Genomic DNA, 22996 nt, shown 5'->3' on the forward strand with positions numbered 1-22996 from the left:
AGGAATATGCCATTTGGCTCATCAAGCCTACGCAGTACATAGTCTGTATGTCTCAGCTCAGTCATAAAGTCACAGAGTAATACACCATGGAAAGAGGCTACTTAGACCATACCCCTCTAAATCTTTCCTGTCCCTGGACCTGTCTCAATCACTTCTTCGGGCTCATTGCATATATTGGGTGCCATGCATAGTGGCTAGCAGTTAGTACAGTTCAGGGTGTTTCACAGTTCAGAGTTCAATTCTGGCACCACTCTGTACTGAGCCTCCGTGTGTCCTCCCAATGGAATGCGTGACTGCTCCAGTTTCCTCCCACAGTCCAAAGACGTACCACATCGGTCACTAGTCATTGCAAATTGTAAATTGTGCCGTGATTAGGTTAGGGTTTAATCACGTTTGTGAAGTTGCTGGGGTGGCATGGCTCAAAGGGCCTACTCCACACTGTATCACTACACAAAAAAGTAAAAAGATATATTCACCACCCTCTGAGTGAATACATATGTTGCCTCTCAGGCATCTTTTAACCTTTCCTTTCTTAACCTATCATATGCCCTCTAGTTTTTTTTTATATTCCCTATCCCTATGAACAGGACTGTGTGCATTCATGCAATCAATGCCCCTCATGATTTTATGCATATTTATAATGTCACTCCGCAGTCTCTTAAGCTCCAAAGAATAAAGTGTTGCCTGCCCAACTTCACCCTCTAACTCAGGCCCTCAAATTCTGGCAGTATTCTCAATTTTTTCCCAATTTAATGATTTCTTTCCTGTAACAGAATAATCAAAACTGTACACAATACAGCCTCAAAAAAATTCACACTGTGGCCACTTTATTAGGTACATCCATACCCCTGCTATCTAATCAGCCAATCTTGTGGCAGCAACTCAATGTATAAAAGCAAGCAGACCTGGTCAAGAGATTCTGTTGTTGTCGAGACAAACAGGGAAGAAATGTGATCTAAGTGACTTTGACCATGGAATAGTTGTTGGTGCCAGATGGGGTGGTTTGAGTATCTCAGAAACTGCTGATCTCCTGGGAACATTTTTCACCATCTCTAGAGTTCACAGAAAAAGTTGCAAAAAAATCAAAAAAATTCCCACTGAGCAGTAGTTCTGTGGGCAAAAATGCTTTGTTAATGGCAGGTCAGAGGAGAATGGCCAGACTATTTTAAGCTGACAGGAAAGCAAAAACAACTCAGGAATTACAACAGTGATGTGTGGAAGAGCATCACTGAATGCACATTAAAGTGGATGGGCTACACCAGCAGAAGACCACATACGGGTGATATTTAATGAAGTGGCCACTGAGTGCACAGTCATCTGGTTTCTGAACTATTTCATTCAGCTATTTCCAGTAGAAGCAAGTTCATATTCTAATAATCCATGAGTAAAAGTCATATCCTTATTTTTGTACTGAGCTTACCAGTTAATGTCTATTATTTTGCTGTTGATTTATTTAAAGAAACACACAATCAAATACACAATGCAAAGAATTGCTATTTGGCAAAAGGTGCTCCCTACTGGCAGTTTTCTTCTACTAAGTGAATCCACTTTAAAAAAGGCTCATTTTACATTAAGGGTCAAGATTCACTATATCAGACACTACTAGTTCAAGGAAGAAAGAGGAAAATAAGTTTAATCAAGAAGTAGCAGTATATAGACTATATACTTAATATAGTTAAAATGAAGAAAAAAAATCAACTTCCTGGATTTGATCAAAGTACAAATTATGGAATCTGAACTCCAAATAGTCAGATTATTTCAAAATGATCATGTTGCAGATGTCTTTAAAATGAAAAGAAGGATTTTACCTAATGTCAGCTATTTAGAATGTTTCAAATGCCTCTGGTAATTCTAAAAAAATTGTTGATTTTTCTCTAGGGGATCGGCATTATCTTGCTTGCAGATTTCAAGTTAATGCATGAACAGCTTGCTGCAACACTTTTCTAGGGTTGAATAGCCTGCCACCCCTTCCTGAATATCAACATGGTCACCCGATAGTTGATCTTCCATGACAACTAAATGGATTACAGCCCCAGAGTGGCATAATGTGTGAGTTGTAAAAGAAAACTAGATTTAAATACAGGAAACTAAGTAACCTGTTGACACAAATTGCAATTAATTACATTGTAGGGAAATGCAAGCAACACATTATTAACTGAGCCCCCTTATGAGGAACCTGGCTCTGAACAATTTCTGATGCCAGCGTGATATGAAATCCTGCACAGCTAGAATGAGAAATGGCATGATTAAGAACATTTGTGAAACACAGCTTTTGATAACACCTTTTCCCATTCCCTAGTTGTGCCCTCCGGCTGATAAATTGGCCTGTTTACCAGCAACATTGTGGAAGCAGCAGCCAAATAAAAGTATGTTTGCCAATTATCTCCTCACCTGCCACTGCATGAATTTGCTAGGGCGTGAAACAAACCTTCGGAAGCACACCACAATATGTTTTTTGATTAAAGTGGGCTTTGTTTGTAATTGTATCAGTTATCACCCATCAAATATAAGGTACCAAGCACGCTAATTTAATTACATCATTAGGTGTTAATTTGGCTTCCAGTCTGACTCATATCTCCCTCCATCTCAATCCTTAGGAAAGTTAATGTTTAATTCATTGTAGTTTTGAATTTAATTACTTTCCATCAAAATGAGCTAACATTGCCTCTCTTAAATTGAGAGTAGTATTTGCAAACTCTGTGTTCCTTATGGACTTCTAAGTTGGATTAACCTAATGTATTGCTAAACACTGACCTTCTGTGTAAGATTGCTGGCTTCATTGATGTATCGATCCCTCTCCTTTTCCAGGTGGAAAATTATTTTCCTCTGCTTCTGTGCTTCAAGGTTATAGTTTTGAACTTCTTGATCCAGGACCTTTTTAGACTGTTCATGAAGCTTGACCAAGTTCATCTGTTTCTCAGTAGCACCTACTGCCTTCAAAACGTTCTATGGAAAAGAAAAGTATATTGAAATTTTGTTCCACATTCTTTTTACAATGGGTTGATGATATAATTAGCTCTAACTTGACCAAACTTTAGACTTCACCTAAAATTCTACAAGAGGTAAAAATGATATCAATGTAAAATACACAGCTTTCTGAAATTTAGAGAAGTGAATCTTCCCAGAACTTCTCCAGATCCTGAAAATGAATTTTAAAAATTCAACCTGCCTAAAATGGATGCAATGAATAATACAGCAAACTAGTCCATTCTCAGCTGATTAATTCATAATAAATATTTTGGTTTATATGCATTTACGATAATTTTCCCTATTATTTTGTTATACCACCTTCATAACAAAACCAAGACTAAAAAAAACTTGTCAGCAGCTAATCTTGAAGACAAAAATAGAAATTGACATAGCAAAGCAATTGACTATATGCAGTTATATAAAAAAAATCTTATGTCTGTGCGTATTCTTGTCAGCTTGTTTCATCATAAATTCCTTTTCTCGTATTTATATGGTAAAATGTCAATACTAATATATCATACCATAACTAAGTCCTCTTACTCACGAAGTTATTGCAATGTCACCACTGGCAAGTTGGTATAATTAAATGACAATGAGCTTACTGACAGAGATTTCATTATAAAAATTGACAGAACTTTAGAATATATATATATATAAGGTACTCTAAAATGGGAGTTAAATTACATTTCTGTGTTCTGTTGTGTCGATCCCCAATTCATAGCCCAACCTTAAGACATATTTTAATGTCAATTCTGCATAAGCAATGACAATGAAAATTGTCATTTTATATACCTTTCACCGGTGTGCATTTTATCCTAATGTTATCATAACAGATGGCAATGTCCATGATTATAATAAAAAAAACATACAAAATGCTGAAGGTACTCTGCAGGTAAGGCAGCATCTATAGATGGGAATAAACAGTTGATGTTTCCGGCTGAGACCCTTCACCAGGACAGGAAGAGAAGGGGACCGAAGTCAGAATAAGAAGGTGGGAAGAGGAAGAAGTACAAGGTGGCAGGTGATAGGTGAAACCATGAAGGGCAAGGGGTGAAGCAAAGAGCTGGGAGGTTGAATGGTGTAAGAGACAAAGGGCTGGAGAAGGGGTAATCTAATAGGAGAGGACAGAAGACGATAGAAGAAAGAAAAGGGGGAGAAGCACCAGAGGGAAGGGATAAGCAGGTAAAGACATGAAAGAGGGAAAGCAAACAAGAATGGAGGATGGTGAAGGAGAGTGGGGGGGGGGGGGTCAGACAATTACCAATGGTTCAAGAAATTGATGATTGTGCCATCAGGTTGGAGGCTACCCAGACAGAATATAAGAATATAAGGTGTTGCTTCTCCAACCTGAGTATGGCCTCATCCTGGCAGCAGAAAAGGCCATGGACTGATATATTGGAATGAGAATGGGAAGTAACCATATAACCATATAACAATCACAGCACGGAAACAGGCCATCTCGGCCCTCCTAGTCCGTGCCGAACTCTTAATCTCACCTACTCCCACCTACCCGCACTCAGCCCATAACCCTCCACTCCTTTCCTGTCCATATACCTATCCAATTTTACCTTAAATGACACAACTGAACTGGCCTCTACTAATTCTACAGTAGAATTGAAATGGGTAGCCAATGGGAAATCCCACTTTTTGTGGCAGAAGGAGCGAAGGTGCTTGATGAAGTGATCTCCCAGTCTACATCAGGGTTTATTATCATTGCAATGGAAGTTTACCTTCTTTCACTAATTTGCAACACATGCAGAACTGATGCTAGATTTTCTAATTACTTACAGCATCACCTGGCAGGCACGTCAGTGAATTAAAGTTTTTTCTTTGAATTGTATTTATCATGCTACATATGATAGAGTTGTTCAGAGCCTTTGTAGATTTAATTAAATTAAAATCTGATTTTGAAATTGACTCAAAACCGTAGACCAAGAAACCACAAACTATTGGCAAGAAAAATTTTAACTCTATTCTTCAGTAAATTCAATGAGTTTTCCTAGGCAGTAGAAAAGATAAAAACCTCATGATGGGGCAGGAATGAAAGGAATAGAGACTATGTTTGTAAGAAGTGATCCCAAGACACAAAAAATGTACAGGGTATATTTGGCTTTAGTCAATAATATGCCAGTTGTATGCCAAAAGTAAATATAGGGACTCACAACAGTTAGCCCATGTTCTAGAAACTGTTTCAGGGCTTAAAACAAAAGATGAGTTTCTATCGCAGAGTGTGTGAATATCAATGAGATTTGTAGGAAGATATTTGAATTGCCTTCCACAACCTTCCTGCACATGCAGAAAAGTAGTTTTCCTTCATATCACAGGTCTTTAATGCATGGTTATGCAATATACTGTGGCAAAAAGATTAGTCAAACTAGGGTACAGAAAATTACCAAGTTAAAAAAATACGCATATAGAAGTACGAGACTTCCATAATTCAAAAAAGCAAGCAATGAGCCTCCCCACCATGGAAATCTGGGTGGCTTCTTCCAACTTTTCTAATCCTATTAATCTGAAAATTTTAAGATCCATTTTTGAGTATCCATTATGGACTTCTGACAAGTCAACAATGCACAAATGATGTCAGTTCTTCAAGCCTACATATTTAAGTTAATTATATATGTAATGGCAGGATATGTTACATTTGCCAAATTGTAAGGACCATGATAAAGATCCCTAACATGACACTGGTAAATGAGGACTGTTCACTTTGTCCCAATAGCTACTTCACAGTAAGGGTAGATATTGACGATGAAACTTACCATTGCCTTCACAGTGTCAGAATACACTGTGGTCATCTGTGGACACTTCAAACCTGAAACCAAGCTCATGGCCTCCTGCGCAAAGAAAGATTCCTCCCCTCCCATATACTTATGAGACATACACTACATATAGCAGGCACTACAAAGTACTGGATAGACAGCCTCAATGATATTTCCTCAAAAACTTTCAACTCCACTGACAGGAAAAGTGAACTAATGTTAGCATCCTTTCCAACACTAATATTCCCAGAATGAGAATCTTAATTACATTTGGGCAGCTTTAGTGAACAACCACTGCTATTTACATGCCTGACATCAAACTCTGTCAGGCCTCACACCTAACAGAATAGAAGTGGAAGTCATTCTCAACCATGTGGGATTGCTGAAGAGGAGGAGGGGGAAGAGGGGGATACCCATGACTGTGTTGCTACCCACAGCTCCAATCTGCTGGTCAAATTTGCTGACGACACTACACTGATTGGCCTAATCTCAAAGTCATCACCCTGACACAATGGTGTCAAGAAAACAACCTTTCCCTTGACGTCACAAAAACAAAGAAGCTGGTTGTGGACTACAGGAGGAATGGAGATAGGCCAAACATCACCAAGGATCTCACGTGGTCTGTATACACCAGATGTGTGGTGAAAAAAAAACGCACAACAGCGCCTCTTTCACTTCAGACGGTTGAAGAAGTTTGGTATGGCTCTCCAAATTCTAAGAACTTTCTATATGGACACAGCTGAGAGCATCCTGACAGGCTACATCATTGCCTGGTATGGGAACTGTACTTCCCTCAATCGCAGGACTCTACAGAGAGTGCTACAGACAGCCCAGCACATCTGTAGATGTGAACTTCCCACTATTCGGGATATCTACAAAGGCAGGTATGTAAAAAGGGCCCGAAGGATCACTGGGGACCTGAGTCACCCCAACCACAAACTGTTCCAGCTGCTACCATCCGGGAAATGGTACTGCAGCATAAAAGCCAGGACCAACAGGCTCCAAAACAGCTTCCTCCACCAAGCCATCAGACAGATTAATTTATTCTGACACGACTGTATTTATATGTTAAATTGACTATCCTGATGTACATAATATTTATTATAAATTACTATAATTGCACATTTGAACAAAAACATTACGTAAGGATTTTTATGCCTCATGTACTTGAAGGAGGTAAGTAATAAAGTCAATTCAATTTAATTCAATTCATGAAGTCATAGAACACTACAACATAGATACAGGCCCTTCAGCCCATCTATCCTATGCCAAATTATCATGCTAACTGACCCCATTGACCTGTATCTGCAGCATAGCCCTTCAAACCACTCCCATCCATGTATTTATCCAAATTTCTGTTAAATCTTGAAATCAAACCCACATCCACCATTTCCACACTCTCATCACCATCTGAGTGAAGAAGTTGTGTCTCATGTTCCCTCTAAATTTTCACCTTTCACCCTTAATTTATGACCTGTAGTTCTGGTCTCAGCTAACCTCAGTGGAAAAAGCATGCTTATACTTACCCCAACTATACCCTTTACAATTCTGTATATCACATAGGAGTATGTAGCAAATTCACCAGTTATGCATCCTCATGCAGGAATTGCTGAATGGCCACTGGAGTTCAATAGTTGAACCACACTTTTCTTTTAATGGAAACTATATACAGAAACTTTATATTACAACATCAAAGGCCATGATAACACGAAGTACACAGGCCAATAATGACTTTGCTACAAGCAAATACAATGGTGATATTGTTGGTGATTTCCATCCAGAAATGAAAATGAACCTCCATGTCATCTGAATTAGCTTTGGTGTAACAAACACAAAATGTTGGACAAACTCAGCAGGTCAGGCAGCATCAATGGAAATGAATAAACAGTCCAGTTTTCAGACTGAGACCCTTCATCAGGATTAGGAAGGAAGGGAAAGAAGCCAGAATAGAAATAAGGAAAGAGGAAGGAGGATAAGCTAGAAAGTGATAGGTGAAGCCAGGTGAGTTGTGGGGGCAGGGGAAGAGGGATGACATAAGAAACAAGAAGGTGATAGACAGAAAATGTAAAGGATTAGAGAAGATGGAATCTAATGGGGAGGAAAGGAGGCTATGGGAGAAAGGGAAGAAGGAGAAAGGGAAATAAATTACCAGAAGGAGAAATCAATATTCATACCATCAGGTTAGAGGCCACACAGACAGAATATGAGGTGCTGCTCCTCCAACTTGAGAGTGACCTCATCAAGGCAATAGAGACCAATATGTCAGAATGAGAATGGGGACTGAAATTAAAATTATTGGCCATAGGGAAATCCTGCATTTTGCGATGGAGCCAAAGTGCTCAACAAAGTCCTCCCTTAGCCTCGATCAGCGCTCACCAACACAGAGGAGGCTGCATCAGGAGCACCAGCTCTGGTGCTCTATTTTGTAAAATGATAATAATTCAATTATAAAATGCCTCTGTCATTTAGAAAAGGGGACTGAAGCAAACACAGACACATGGGAAACGGGTTATTCATTCCTTCATGCCTGTGCTGTCATTTAATCTGATCAAGATTAAACATTCAAATTGAGAATCCCGATCGGTTAAATAATTATCTTGTAATAATTGCTAACTTTATAAATATGCATGCAAGGGTTTTGACAGTTGAGATATTTTGAGCTTCAATAAACCATCAGAGAAAATTAAGTGTCAATCTAATGTCTATCTGCAACTGGTAAAAATAATCTATAAATTATTTTGCAATTTCAGATATTTTATAACTTTAATAGTGGCACTTAGCACAATCCTCACCTTATTCAAAATGTCTCGTTCTCTAACCAGCTCATCAACTGCTTTCTTATCAAGCTCAACCTGTTTTTTGGTAGACTCCAGCTCTGAAGAGGAAATGGCAAAAAAAAGAGGTTTTGTTATATCAATTTCAATCTATGAAAAGAATCAAAGATCCTATATAGAGTGGATTCCGGTTATTTAGGCCACTGGTGAATCAGTGGTAGCTGCTTATTTGGGACAACTCTTGAAGAACATAAGCTAATTAAGAAAATAAACAGGATTCCCTTTATTTATTTGGGACACAATGCCACTTAAGTGGAGCAGGAAACTGTTGATGAACAGCTTCTAACCAGCACTGATCGCATGCCCTTGTGTGGCCATTAAGCATTACACTATGTTTTGAGTGATCAGTTTTTAAATAGTGTCAGTTTTCAAAAAGCGCAACATCTGTCACTGATAGTTGGCAAGAAATAAGCAGTAAGACCATTCAGAACTGCTTTCCTTACTATGGTTTCAAGCATTCAGGCTTGGAGATACCACGAATGGCTGGGAGAGAAAATGAAATGATTACACTACTTCAAAAGGTTAGGAACTACAAAGAATTTGAAGGTATTGGCAATTATCTTAAATGTTACAATGAATTGAAGATTTGGAGGATACCTTGTATGAAGGCAGTCTATTATCTGCCTGCAGTGATTTTGTTCATTTATAGCCAAAAGAATGCAACACAGATAAATTACTCCATCGATAGGTATTGGAAACTATTACAGTTTTATAATACTATAGTAGTTAGGTAGTGTTCTTATTTGTTTTGTATTTCATTTAAGTCTATAATTTGTTACTCTATTTATATTTCCAATACCTTTTAACTATTTCCATGGAACTTTGGCTAATTGGGGTAGCCACTTAATTGGAACAAAATATATTGTTCTAAATGTGTCCCAATTAACCAGAAGTCACTGTAGTTTGAAAATTACAGTACTGTACAAAATTCAGGCACATATATATAGCTAGGGTTCTGATATGGATTTCTATTTGCGTATTGAGAGTGAGAAGGGAGCAGGGAGAGGGGAATCATGGTCAGAAAAGGGGTAGGGAATGGGAAGCGAGTGGGAAACACCAGAGAGACATTTTGTAATGATCAATAAGCTGACTGAAAAGTATATAAAGGCTTTGCTTTTGGAGGACACACCACAATCAATAATATCAATAATGCACTAATAATGTCTCCTTGCATGAATACGAATTGCCAAGATCTGAGAATAACTCAACCTGGCTTTGCCCACATCCTTTACTCCTGCAAGTCTTAGGCATCCTAGCTCTATGCTCTATGTGTATATGTATATATGTGTGTGTGTGTGTGTGTGTGTGTGTGTGTGTGTGTGTGTGTGTGTGTGTGTGTGTGTGTGTGTGTGTGTGTGTGTGTGTGTGTGTGTGTATGTATGTGTGTGTGTGTGTGTGTGTGTGTGTGTGTATGTGTGTGTGTATGTGTGTGTGTGCACGCACCTAAGACTTTTGCACAGTACTATATGTCTCTTACAAAAAATGTTGCTAGTATCTTTACCCATGTAAGGTTAAGATTCTAAATTGTAACCACACACACTGTATTTACCAAATCACAACTCCGGTAGTCATTTGGTTAAAGCACCCTACATTAATTTTAAGCTCATTTCTCTGAATGTTTTCTACCTGACAGCCACTAGATCTTAATTCAGTAGACAACTCTGGGGAAAATTTGGAAATAAAGATAGAAATGTGTGAGTTATCACTGACATGACTATAAAGAAACACAGAAAGGTGCAAGTTATTTTTCTAAACAACAAAACTATTTTCCACCTTCAGTTATTCCTTCCTATCCCATTTCTAACAATGGGGGTACAATATGTACAGGTACATCTACAGATTTTATTTTAAGCTAAGAGTAAGTCATAAAAACAGCCTTGGAAACTCAAACTGTAGCAACACACAAAGTAGCTGGAGGAACTCAGGAGATCAGGATCAGGCTTAATCTATAGAGGAAAATGTACAGTTGACATTCTGGATCAAGACCATTCACGGTCCCAATGAAGGGACTTGTCCAAAAACATCGGCAGTCCATGTCCCTGCACATATGCTGCCTGACCCAATGAGTTCTGCCAGCTCCTTTGTACGTTGCTCCAGATTTCCAGCATCTATAGTCTCCTGTGTCTTCACCTCCTCCTGCATTGCTTCACTACCCATCAAAATAGTTGTTTATATATTGCACAATATTCTGGCATCATCTTCATCTCTGTTCAATCAAACTTACCAGAGGAATATCTATTCTTTAGTACAGAAATATTTTTCTGAGTAACTGACAATCCCTGCCAAATCAGAGGCACTTTTAAAGGCTAAGGACATCAGAAATAGAAACAAAAGCAGAATTTTGGCACCTAAAGCCTGTTCAGTCATTTAATACTCATGGATGAATGCCTAACTGAAATCATGCTCCTATCCAATATCCACATTTCTTGATTCACTTGGTGTCAAAAGACATTTCAGTCTCAGCCATCAATATGTTCTCTGACTAACCACCTAAAATACTCGCAACACACACAAAATGCTGGAGTAACTCAGCAGGCCATGCAGTATAATCAATATTTCAGGCCAAGACCCTTCATCAGGGACTCTGTCAGAAGGATCATCAACTCTGAGTAAACAAAAATTCCTCTCAGTATAATTGACTGATTCCATACCCTTAGAATTGTTTCTGAGTTCTGGATTGATAAAGAATAATGGCATTTACCCTGTCAATCCTAAAGCAAAGCCTCCTAGATTTACATAATATTACCTCTTATTTAAGGTGGTGGGTGTACATCTCTAACAAAGGAGGTGTAAGGCACTCCTTCCCTCTGTTAACCTGCAAGTCACCATTGGGCAAGGTGTAGCACATGCTTAGCTCCCGACCAGTCATGTAAAGCCATGGGAGCAGGAGGTGAATGGTCATATGAGCAACTGGTGCATATCACATGTCCTAGTTATGCAACCAATGTCAGCAGGCATCAGTCTCTGAAGAGTATTAATAATGGCTGGGGTCACTGATCTTGTAAAGAAACTGCCCAGAAGAAAGAAATGGCAAACCACTTCTTTGCCAAAGAACAATCACGGTCAAGACTATGATCGCCCACATCATATGACACAGTTCATAACGATAATGACCTCTTATTTATTACAATTCTACTTTATTCAATCTGTTGAGCAACAAGTTCCTGAGCGTCAACATCCAGAGTCTAACATATTGATGAAATCATGAAGAAGACACACCAACAGCTCTACAGCAATAGGAGTTTGAGGAGATTAGATGTTACCAAAAACTCTTGCAAATTTCTACAGATGTACAATGGAGAGAATTTTAATCAACCTTTGAATGGAGGCTTTGGTACATAAGATCACAAGAGGCTGCAGAGGACTGTAAACTCAGCCAGTTCCAATACAAGCACAATCCTCCCCATTGTCACGGCATCTTCGACAGGTAGTGCCTCATGAAGGATCCTCAATTTTGGGACATGCTCCCTTCTCATTACTACTCTCAAGGAGGAGGTATGGAAGTCTTAAGACTCACACTGAATGACTGAGGTCAGCTTTTTACCCTCTGCCATCAGATTTCCGAACAGTTCAAGAGCCCATGAACACTACCTTGTTATGCCGCCTTTTATACAATTTATTTATTTTTGTCCTTGCTAATGTACCACTAGTGCAAAACAACAAATTTCATGTTATGTAAGTCAAAAATAATAATTTTGGTTCTGATTTCCCTCATCCCAGAAATTAATGCAGTTCTATATTTCACAGTCCCAAGATAAAATGCTACAGAGATCAAAATTGCAGATAAAATTATATACAAGCCCCATACACTTCATCAAAGTTTTCTTATTCTTGTAGTTAGATTTCTCTCACAAAAACAGCCAACATATTATTTGCATTCATAAGTCCTTGCTCTTTAACTTTGTCTTTCATACATAAGCACTCCAGGGCCCCGTACAGCTCCTGTACTGGTTTCTCACTGTTCAAAAATAAAATTTTATTTTATTTCTCTTATTACCAAAATAAATAAACTTAGAATTTTTTTACTCTGCTCCTCAGCTGCTATTTCTTGCTCACTCACTTAATCTGCCAAGATCCTTTTGCCAAGTCCTCATCTCCTCGTATATCATTTTCGTACTTGAACTATCAGCAACCTGGGACAAAACGCACCCTGTATATCTTAAATTTATTTTTCACGTGAAGGTAAATTTAGCACATGGATGTCAGAAAAATGGAAGGTTTGTGGAAGGAAAGGGCAAATTGATCTTAGAGTAGGTTGAAAGGTTAGCACACATCATGGGCTGAAGGCCTGTACTGTGCTGTAATGTTCTATGTTCTATAAATTGCAAATACTAAGTGCCCAGTACTGATCCTAGGGATACACTTGAGTAAAGCCTCCAATGATTTGAAAATGACTGTGTTATTCTCAATTGGTTTTAAACCATTAACTGTTCCTCGTACTAATATTTTACTCCCAATTCAGTAAACCTATATTTTACAACAATCTTTTTATGTAATATCTTTGAAATTCAGCTATATTTCCCTTGCTAGTTCTCCTGTTAAATACGTCTTCAAAATATTGACCAAACTTGTTAAACAAAATTTCTCTTCCACAAAACCATATTGATTTGCCTACTAACCTGGATTCCTAAATGTACTGTCACCACAACCTTAATAAATGAATCCAAAATTTTCCCAGAGGCTTGGAGACAAACAAGACAGAAAATGCTGGAATCTGGAGCAACTCACAAAAAGCCAGGAGAATTTAACAGGTCAGGCAGCATTTATGGAGAGTCTCAACCTGAAACTTAAGCTGTCCATTTCCCTTCATAAATGGGATGCTGCCTGACATGCTAAATTCCTTCAATTGATGCCATCTTGGTGCTTTATGTTTTCTTCTTCCCTTTCTCCATCTTTTCTTTAAAAAAGTGTTATATCTGAGATCAAACAATCAATTGGAACTGTTCCAGAACATAGTAAGTTGTGAGTGCAATCAATTTAGAACTGTGCAACGCAGTCTATCTGAACCTAGAGCTTTTAGTCACTTCATTTTTTCCACTAACTTACAGCATCATTTTTTCCACATAAAACTTGGTTAACACATATACTTGCAGGTAAACTACTGAGAAGTAAAGGAGTTACAAATGAAAACATTTATGTCCTATCCAGCTGTTGTTATTGAAACATTCCACCATATTCATTCTAAAGCCCAAATGATAAAATTCTTTAAATCTAAACTACTGGAAACAAATATAGATGCCCTTCAAGTTCAATTATAATTTTGAATAATTGTTTATCGAAGGATGCAAAACATGCAATATTCATCAAAGAGGTGTGTCTCAGCAAATCTTGCTGTTGAACTATATTGAACTCTATAAACAAAATCATTACAGTTTGATGACTATGTAGGTTAAGCAATAGGTACATGACTGGCATTTCACGAAGGCCTTGAGCATGATGACTAATGTTGGACTTTAAGAAGTTCTTCTACATTGATCAATACCAAAAGACACCAGTACTCTACTAAATCAACTATTACTACAATGTTTCACATAAAACCATAAGACATAGGAGCAGAATTAGGCCATCTGGCCCATCGAGTCTGCTCCGCCATTCAATCATGACTGATCCTTTTTTTTCTCCTCCTCAACCCCAGTTCCCGGCCTTCTCCCTGTAACCTTTGATGCCGTGTCCAATCAATAACCTGTCAATCTCTGCTTTAAATACACCCAATGACCTGGCCTCCAAAGCTGCACGTGTCAACAAATTCCACAAATTCACCACCTTTTGGCTAAAGAAATTTCTCCACACCTCTATTTTGAAAGGGCACCCCTCTATTCTGAGCCTGTGCCTTCTTACCCTGGACTTTTCCACCATGGGGGACATCTTTTCCACATCTACTCTGTCTAGCCTTTCAACAATCAAAAGGTTTCAATGAGATCCCTCCCCATCCTTCTGAATTCCAGCAAGTACAGACCCAGAGCCATCAAATGTTCCTCATATGATATCCCTTTCATTTCTGGAATCATCCTTGTGAACCTCCTCTGGACCCTGTCCAATGCCAGCACATATGATTTTGTTTATATGGTTCATCATTAAAACACGTCTCTTTTGCAAAATACCCTAATACTTTGTTACTGCATGAAGAGTGTCACAGTTTTAAGAGATTTCCAAGTTTCCTTACTACTGTAACTCGAAATGATAGTTCCAGTAAGAAATTCACAAGCTGCTTGTTCTTTGTGCAGAATGTAATTGGAATACAGAACCTGCTGCAAAATATGCTGTAGAGACAAGCAAAAGACATGAATTTACATGGAATACAGATCTTATATGAAATGGAAAGTAATAGAAGAATATGTTATTACAAACAATATAGAACAATATAACACAGGAACATGCTGAACAGGAGTCCTGATGAAGGGCCTGAAATAGCTTCCGTTTATTCCTTTCCATAGATGCTGCCTAATCTGCTCAGTTCCTCCAGCACTTTGTGTGCGTTGGGTTGACCATGATGTCAATTTATACAAATCCCATCTACCTGATTAAGATCTATATCCCACCCCACCCCCATTACCTGCCTGTTCACGTGTCTGTCTAAATGCCCCTTATTCTGTATTGCTACTGTATTCTGCACCCACCATCTCTCTCTGCAGCATTTTTCAAGCACCTACCACTCCCTGTGTAAAACACTTACCCTGTAAATCACCTTTGAACTTTCTACTTCTCACCTTAAAGCTAGGACTCCTAGTAGTAGCCATTTCCACCGTGGGAAAAAGACTTAAACTATCTACTTTTTATTTGTCTATAACATAAGCTCCACTGCTGCTGGTGCTCCAGAGAAAACAATCCAAGTCTGCCTAACGTCTCGTGATACACAGTGATAAAAATCATGGGGTAAAAGATTCATGTGCATCCTAAATCCAAGTATGTTAGTCAAATAGTAATATTGTTGTGCAGTGAAATATACTTAATACTAGGCAAAGGTTAAGCACACTTTAATCAAGATTGCATTACACTAAGTAGTTGGTATGTATATGACTCTACCTTTCTCCAGAGAAACAGTAAGATTTTTCAGTGTTTCCCGCTGATGGTCAAGATCCAGTTTTTGGTCCTCAACTTGATGCAACTTTCGCTGTAAAACCTCCCTCATCTTGGTCAACTTGACAACCTCTTGATTCAATTGAGCCACATCTTCTTCTTTTGTCTGGATCAGATGATAGAAATACACTGTCTTAGAATAAGCTAGTTTACAAAGAGAAAATGTTTTCTGCTCTACATGTTTCTCATACTTCTCACATATACTGCAGTTCGACGTGTGTCGGCAATAATTTAGTGAAGAGCAGAAGGTAACGATATTGATGAGCATTTCAGCAATCTTAAAAATTAAAGATTAGCTTTAATTGTCACATGTACATCAAAGTATCAAAATATACACTGAAATGCGTGATTTGTGTCAACAACCAACACAATCTGAAGATGTTCAGAGGCAGCGCACAACTCCCAATGTGATTCCAGTGCCAACATACCATGCCCACAACTTACTAAGTTGAACCCGTACGTCACTGGAATGTGGGACTACCCAGGAGAAACCCATGCAGTCATGGACAGAATGTACAAACTGCTTGCAGACAGTGGCTGTGACCAAACTCAGACTGGTGCTGCTGTGAAGTTTTATGCTAGCTGTTATGCTACTGTGACACACACCCCTCCCCCCCCCCCACCAAGAACAGGTTGCGGTAGGACAAAGTTGTTAAACTTAAAAGAGGAGGAAGTAGACAGTCTTTGAAATAAATCAGAAAATAGTCACAATGAGGATGAACAGCATTCAGCCTATCAAATCTGTATTGGCTCTATGTACAACTGGCCACCCTCTCCGTAAATCCCTAATTCCTTTCAGCGCATTTGAAGAGTAGATAGGTTAAATGTTCACCTCAGTTTAAATGAGAAGCTACAAACCCATGGTCTGGCTAAGTAACAAAATGAAGGTTGTCATTAATATAGTGTCCTTCCTCACTATACCCCTTCCCAAAATATTCTACAGCTAACTGAATAACTTTTGAACTGCCATCGCTGTAACAAAGTAGGAGCATGATCAACTTGTTCCTATATAAACAACATTGGTTAAAATCAGTTTTAAAAAAAGAGTAATGTCCTACTCTTTCTCAGAATAATAGTAATGAATATTTCGTATCCAGTCAAATAGAGCACAATGGGCCTCAATTTAAAAAATGACTCAGGGACTGCACCCCTAACAAATCAGGACTCTCTCAGTACTTCAGAATGCCAGTACAAATTTTGTTCATCCTTATGAGAACATGTTTTGGAAAGGAGCAACATAGTTTATTTAATTTATTAAAGGGAGAGGAAATAATACATACTTTAAGGTCCATCAGCTTCTGTTGATTTTCAACTGTCAGCTGGTCAGTGATCATAATTTGTTGTTCATTTTCTTGTTGCAGCTTGAGAAATTTTTGGTTAAGTAACTCCAAATCCTTTGACGCTCTTTCATTCAAAATCTGTTGAAGGAAAAAGAATAACCATTACTTAAAGTAACTGAAATTATATTTGACACACAGCGATAAGATTTTTTGCATAATAGACTTTAATTAATAGCAAAGAGGACTAGATACTGAAGGAGGCTGGGCATTTGCATCTGTTATACAAATTCTAATTTGTTTCAAAGCATTATGATGGAAGTTTTTCTGCTTTTAGTTATAAATTGAACTTGTTCCTCTCATCACTCTGTGCATGAAGCCACAGCATGAAACCTCAATGAATTGGAACCTACTTGTCAATCTCATTCTAAATCCAACAGTGATTTAATGGCCAGATGGTCATTTTCTGTATTTGGTGTTTTAGGATTTATAGTCAAAATTGGAAAAGTGACAGATAGGCTGCACAGAATACCTTTCAGTGATTTCACTGGCATGCATTACCAGGTCTGAATAAAATAAGTTATGCTCTCTAACTACCAAGAAGTACAAAATATTGGTTAAAAGCAGAAAAGTGAATCCCTAACCTAAGAGATTCTGCAGATGCCTGAAATCTGAAATCGAGGGCAACACACACAGAACGTTGGAGGAACTCAGCAAGTCAGGCAGTATCTAAGGAAATGAATAGCCAGGTAAATACAGTAATAAAGGAAATCCCTCATTTTTGCACATAGAATTCACATAAAAAGAGCATGCTTATAATTTTTTTTGGATGGAAGATGCTTATAGCCCAACATTAATAAATTCCAAACGAAGACTCAGACATTGCTAATTAGGTGCCCGATTGTTTGGAACAGCCTTACCTCCACTATACATCTATGAAAAAAGGGAGGAGGCAAGTGGCAGATTGTATAATTGCAAAGAAACAGACTGAGGACAGGGAAAGGTAGGGAAAAAAGCTAGAAAGAAAAACAAGTCAGGAGATTATTGAGTGGAAAAGAATGGAGTATCCACTGAGCACAAGGAAGGTGAACACATGGAGAAAAGACAAAAAGAGAGATCATGGAGAGGAAGGATGGCTATGGAGAAGGGATGATAATCTGTGGAGACCAAATACTTGGAAAGAAAGAGGGTGTCTATGTAAGAGAGGGGGGAGTAGAGGCAAAGGAAGAGGAGGATGGAAAATGTCAGAGGAGGACAAGAGTGTCAAAAGAGGTGGATAATAGAGTGCCAATGAAAGGGAGGATGGAGAACAGGGAGGGAGTGTCTTTCAAAGTGAACAGGGTCTTTGGAAGAGAGGAAAGGTGGACAGAGGGGAAGAAATGCAAAAATGGATGAATGGGAGAAAAAGTGAACACCTATGGAAAGGATGGGATGGCATGTGGAGGGGAGGGAGAGGGAGCAGAATCCATGAAGAGAGGGGTGGGGAGGGTCAGTGGTGCAAATAGAAAAGTCCTCAGTGAGAGACAGAAGCAGAACAGAGAACCCTTGGACACTCCATGGATGGGCTTGGAAAGGGAAACATAGTGAGGCAGTGAGAAAATAAAAGAGGAGCAGATAGAAGACAAGAGGAGAAGGTCGAAGGAAAGGAGCAAAGAAGAAGCCATAGAGTGACAAGCATAGAAGAGAGATATGGAGGAGAGGGCCCTTGCAGGGATGGAAGGTCTGTAGGTGTGAGGAAAGCAGACAGTGTGTTAGAGAGACACAGAAGTGTGACTTGGAATCGGATGTAGAGAGCATCGTTGGATGGAGAATCCATGAGGTAAGTAGGAAGGAAGTGGCCTTGGTGGGGAATGGATAAGAAATGGAGGAAAGGAAAACTCCATGACAGGAGAAATGATGGAGAGAGAGGAAGGAGGGTCTGAGGAAGAGAGATCACTTGAGTGGGAAAGTGGAGAGTCCTTGGAGGGGAGAGGAAGGGAATCATTGCAGGAAAGAGGAGATATTCCATGTAGGGCAGCAAGAAAAGAGAATAATCTACAGAGGGAAGGTGAAGAGTGGCAAAGAGTTTCTGTAGGGAAAGAAAAGAGTCAGTGAAGTGGAAGGAATCCAGAGAAGTTATAGGAGACAGGAACAAAGAAGTTTACCACAATGTAATCAATTATCTCCTTTTGAACCACAGTGGAGAATTCACGGCTCCATTTAGATGTTGTCAAGGGGCTGCACGAATTACTAACCTCTCAGCCAGTACATTTTTGTCACCGAAAATTAAGCTTTTCTCAATTATTAATTTGTAGATAGTGGCACAGAAAGCCACAGGGATTTTTGTTGAACTTCAAAAGCTTACCTTTTTGCCAAGGTTTTGTACCAGCTGTGTTTACAGTACAGTCATTTACTGATGTGAGATCCTTCTTTCCAGATGGTTTCACTAACGGGGCACTGATCTGTATTTATCTATTGTACAGTAATGCTAGTGTTGGGTCCCTGCCCATGAAGATACTGCATCCATGCCAAAGTTACAGTCAAAACAAAAATCCCTTTTTCATTTCCTCTATGTTTGGATTTTTGATCTGAAGGTCAAGGTGCATTTAACCATTTTACCTTTTGTTCCTTCAGCTGGAGATCCAATTTTTGATGTTCATCTTTGCCCTTCTGCTGCAGTGCCATCAATGACTTGATCTCAGCTTGATTTTCATCCAATTCTCCCTTCATGCGTGTCAGTTCTTTAGACAGTTTCTCCTTCCGTCGAACCTCCCGGGCAATCTCATTCTCTCGCATCTGTATATCATGCTGGAGCTACAGTCAAAAAGGAATGACATTGGATGATGGGTATTGAAATAAACATGCATTAACATTTGGAGGAAAATGTCTGCAGAAGACATACAAGTTGTCTTTAACAATCACATAAATTTGAAACTATTTAGATGACATGGTAACATATCACAAAGAATTCAGATTTAGATTTATTATTACATGTACATGTTAAAACACAGTGAAATGCATCATTTGTGTTACACAAGGAAGTAGTGATCACTTTTCTTTTCCTCCTAGCCTACATCCAGACAGTGGTGATGATTTCCCCAGTAATCATCACATTTTTTTTATGGCCCTCTTTGGAAATTCAGATTCAGTGTCAGATTTACGTATCACAAGTATATTGAAACATACAGTAAAATGTGTTATTAGTGTTAACCACCAACACACACTCAAGGATGACTGGGGGCAGCCTGCAAGTTTAGGGACATTCCAGGGACAACATGGCAAGCCTACCACACTTGGCAGAACAAATTAGTACACAACTATACAGAACATACCAAGTGACAAAGCAAAGCAACATCAAAACAAGCCCTTTTCCTCTCTCACACTCACCTTTCCACCCGTGTACATATGCAGTGCTCTCACTCCAGTTCAGGCTGACTTTGGCCTTCAGTCTCCAGTGGGCATATGGATTTGCAGACATTTATCCCCTTGCTGTTCTTTTTCATGAGCTGCTTTGAGTTTCTTTTTCAGTGGTAGTGAGTGCCCAGCCCATCCCCTCCAAATTTTCACACATCACTATCTTCCACGTGTGAATACTGCAATATTAATATTGGAAATGCACTGGCGGTCATATCCTATGCTGTTGACACTTGAGTCTGGTAGCAGCTCCAGATTTTGCTGCCCTAAGGAGCCAGACACCAGTCATTAAATAATCTATCAGCATTCAGGGTTGGGCTCACAGGTTAAGGATGTGTGCTTTCAAAGTTCAAAGCTCAAACAAAATTTATTACCAAAGACATATAGAACCCTGAGATTCATTTTCTTCCAGACATTCACAATAAAACAAAATAAAATAGAATCAATGAAAGGCTATACACAAAGACTGACGAGAAACCAATGTGCAAAAAGACGACAAACTTTGCAAATACAAAAATAAATTAAATAGCGGCAATGATACACAACAACGTTTTGCAGGGAATTCACCAAACTAGTTCAAGACGTGGACCGAAAAGGATCAGAAACAAAAGATTACCAACCTGTGCTATATTCTGATCAGACTCTGCTTTAAGACGATCCAATTCCTGCTCACGGGTTGCCATTTCTGCCACCTTTTCACGTAAAGTAACAACCTCCTTGAGTAGTTCATCTCTCTCTTTTGTTAGCTGCTCTTGGATTTTCAGCAGATCATTCACACTGCACAACAAAAAACACATTTCTTCCCAATACGCAGAGGAATAAAGTATATTCAATGTTTTTTAAGTTGTGAGCTTGAAAATAGTTTGACAAACCAGGATCAAAATAATGTTCTCAGATATTCCATTCTCATGTAATTTATTGCTGCACAATGAAGTGACACAGCCAGTAGAGCTGCTGCCTCAACTCTAGCAATTTAGATTCAATTCCAATCTCTATTACTGTCTGTGTGGAGTTTGTATGATCCTCCTGTCACTGTGTGAATTTCCCCTGGGTACATTGATTTTCTCCATATCAAAGGTTGTGTGGGTTGATAGGTAAACTTACTGCTGCAGATCTGAGGGAAGTTAATAGGAATGAAGGAACAATAAGTTATAGGAAAATTAGTAAGGGAATAGGATTCCTCTGTATGATCTGAATGGCTCAGTAGCCTCATTTTAGGCCGTAAGGGAAAATAAAATAAAAATATTAACTTATAGCATAAAATTTACTACCTGGTAACCAATAACAAAAAATCATTGCCAGCACCTAACAGCAGAAGATTGCGTGAAAGTAGTCCTCTGATTTTCTAAAATATTCTCATCAGTATAATTTTGTGAAGCCAGTCTTCATGTGGTGTAGCTAAAGAAACGATGACATTTATATCTGGTAAGCTTCTCATGCACTACCCATCAGGCACCTCTATAGAACTGGATAAATATAATGAGCAAGGCCACTTAAGGATTGATAAAAACAATGTACAGATCCCTGCATGATAGCATAATATCCCATTCAGCTTCCTTGAAATGGTCAATTAGAAATGAATCAAATAGCTTTGATAACAATACTTCATCCGGTTTTATCGGCTTCAACCTTCAATTCGAAAAGATACCTGGGGGATCCAAACGGTAGCAACCTCAGCTGTACACCTATGAATAGGCTGATCAATGGGTACCCCTAGGAGCTTTTCATACTTGATAATGATTGTCAGAGGGTGAAAATGGAGAAGCAATTAAATGATGAAAAACAGAAGCAGACATATCCCACTCTTCCTTCTTACTCTATGGAAAACCGTTGCCATGATATATCATGTATAATGTATTATTGTTCATATTCTTCCAACCTTAATGCACCACTACCTTTTGGCACTCTGCATGATACAGTATTCACTTACTGTACAGTGACTTTCACTAGACAGTTAAAGCTATCAGACAATATGCTCCTCCTGCAAAGATCAAGATTAAGGAGAATGTAATGTTCTCAATACAAAAGTCATGATAACCTATAATCATTTTAAATTGAGTTCTCAATCAGCTTGAGTCTCTAAATGGTGTCAGTTCACACACAGCACTAGCCTTGGGCCAGCTCATGTCAAAAATATTTTTTTTCAAATATATCTACAGTAAATCTGGCACCCACCTCCAACAATGGAGAAGCAAAATTGTTAAGTTGTCAAAGATGCTCTATTTTCATCCTACAAAGAATTAAGCCAATCTGATCTGAAAGACAATGCCCATAACTTATGCACCTTCTCTGAATGTTCCCATTATTTGAATTATGAGCAGTTGTATTTTGTTAACGACATATTATATAATTCAACACTGATCATCCCCTTGTGGTAGTGGAGGCAGATACAATAGAGGTGTTTAAGATGCTCTTAGATAGGCAAAGGAATTTGACAAGAATGGAGGGATGTGGATCATGTGCAGGCAGAAGGGATCAGTTTAGTTAGGAATCATTACCTTAATTATTTTGACATAACATTGTGGGTTTAAGGGCTTGTCCCTGTGCTGTACTGTTCTACGTGCTATATTTTATGAAGGAGGCTATTCAGTCCATCGGTCCATGCCATCCCTAGGCAAAGCAACACCATCAGTCTTTTCTTCTTCTTTCCCAGGATCTTGCAACTATTTCTTTCCCACTTTCC

At 38.7% G+C, this 22996-nt stretch overlaps 1 protein-coding gene across 1 annotated transcript in view; it reads right to left on the minus strand.

The window, feature by feature from the left end:
• The window catches only part of cfap58 (cilia and flagella associated protein 58), a 269774-nt gene that overhangs the window by 197940 nt on the left and 48838 nt on the right, over positions 1-22996 (minus strand). Inside the window, exons 4-9 of the mRNA XM_059947010.1 lie at positions 20934-21090; positions 19519-19713; positions 16924-17061; positions 15590-15749; positions 8525-8607; positions 2755-2946 (exon numbers count right to left, since the gene is read on the minus strand). Of these exons, the coding sequence (XP_059802993.1) occupies positions 2755-2946; positions 8525-8607; positions 15590-15749; positions 16924-17061; positions 19519-19713; positions 20934-21090 (925 nt within the window). The remainder of the gene's footprint in view (positions 1-2754; positions 2947-8524; positions 8608-15589; positions 15750-16923; positions 17062-19518; positions 19714-20933; positions 21091-22996) is intronic.

The sequence above is a fragment of the Hypanus sabinus genome, chromosome 22 (genome assembly GCF_030144855.1).
Source record: "Hypanus sabinus isolate sHypSab1 chromosome 22, sHypSab1.hap1, whole genome shotgun sequence".
Lineage (NCBI taxonomy): Eukaryota > Metazoa > Chordata > Chondrichthyes > Myliobatiformes > Dasyatidae > Hypanus > Hypanus sabinus.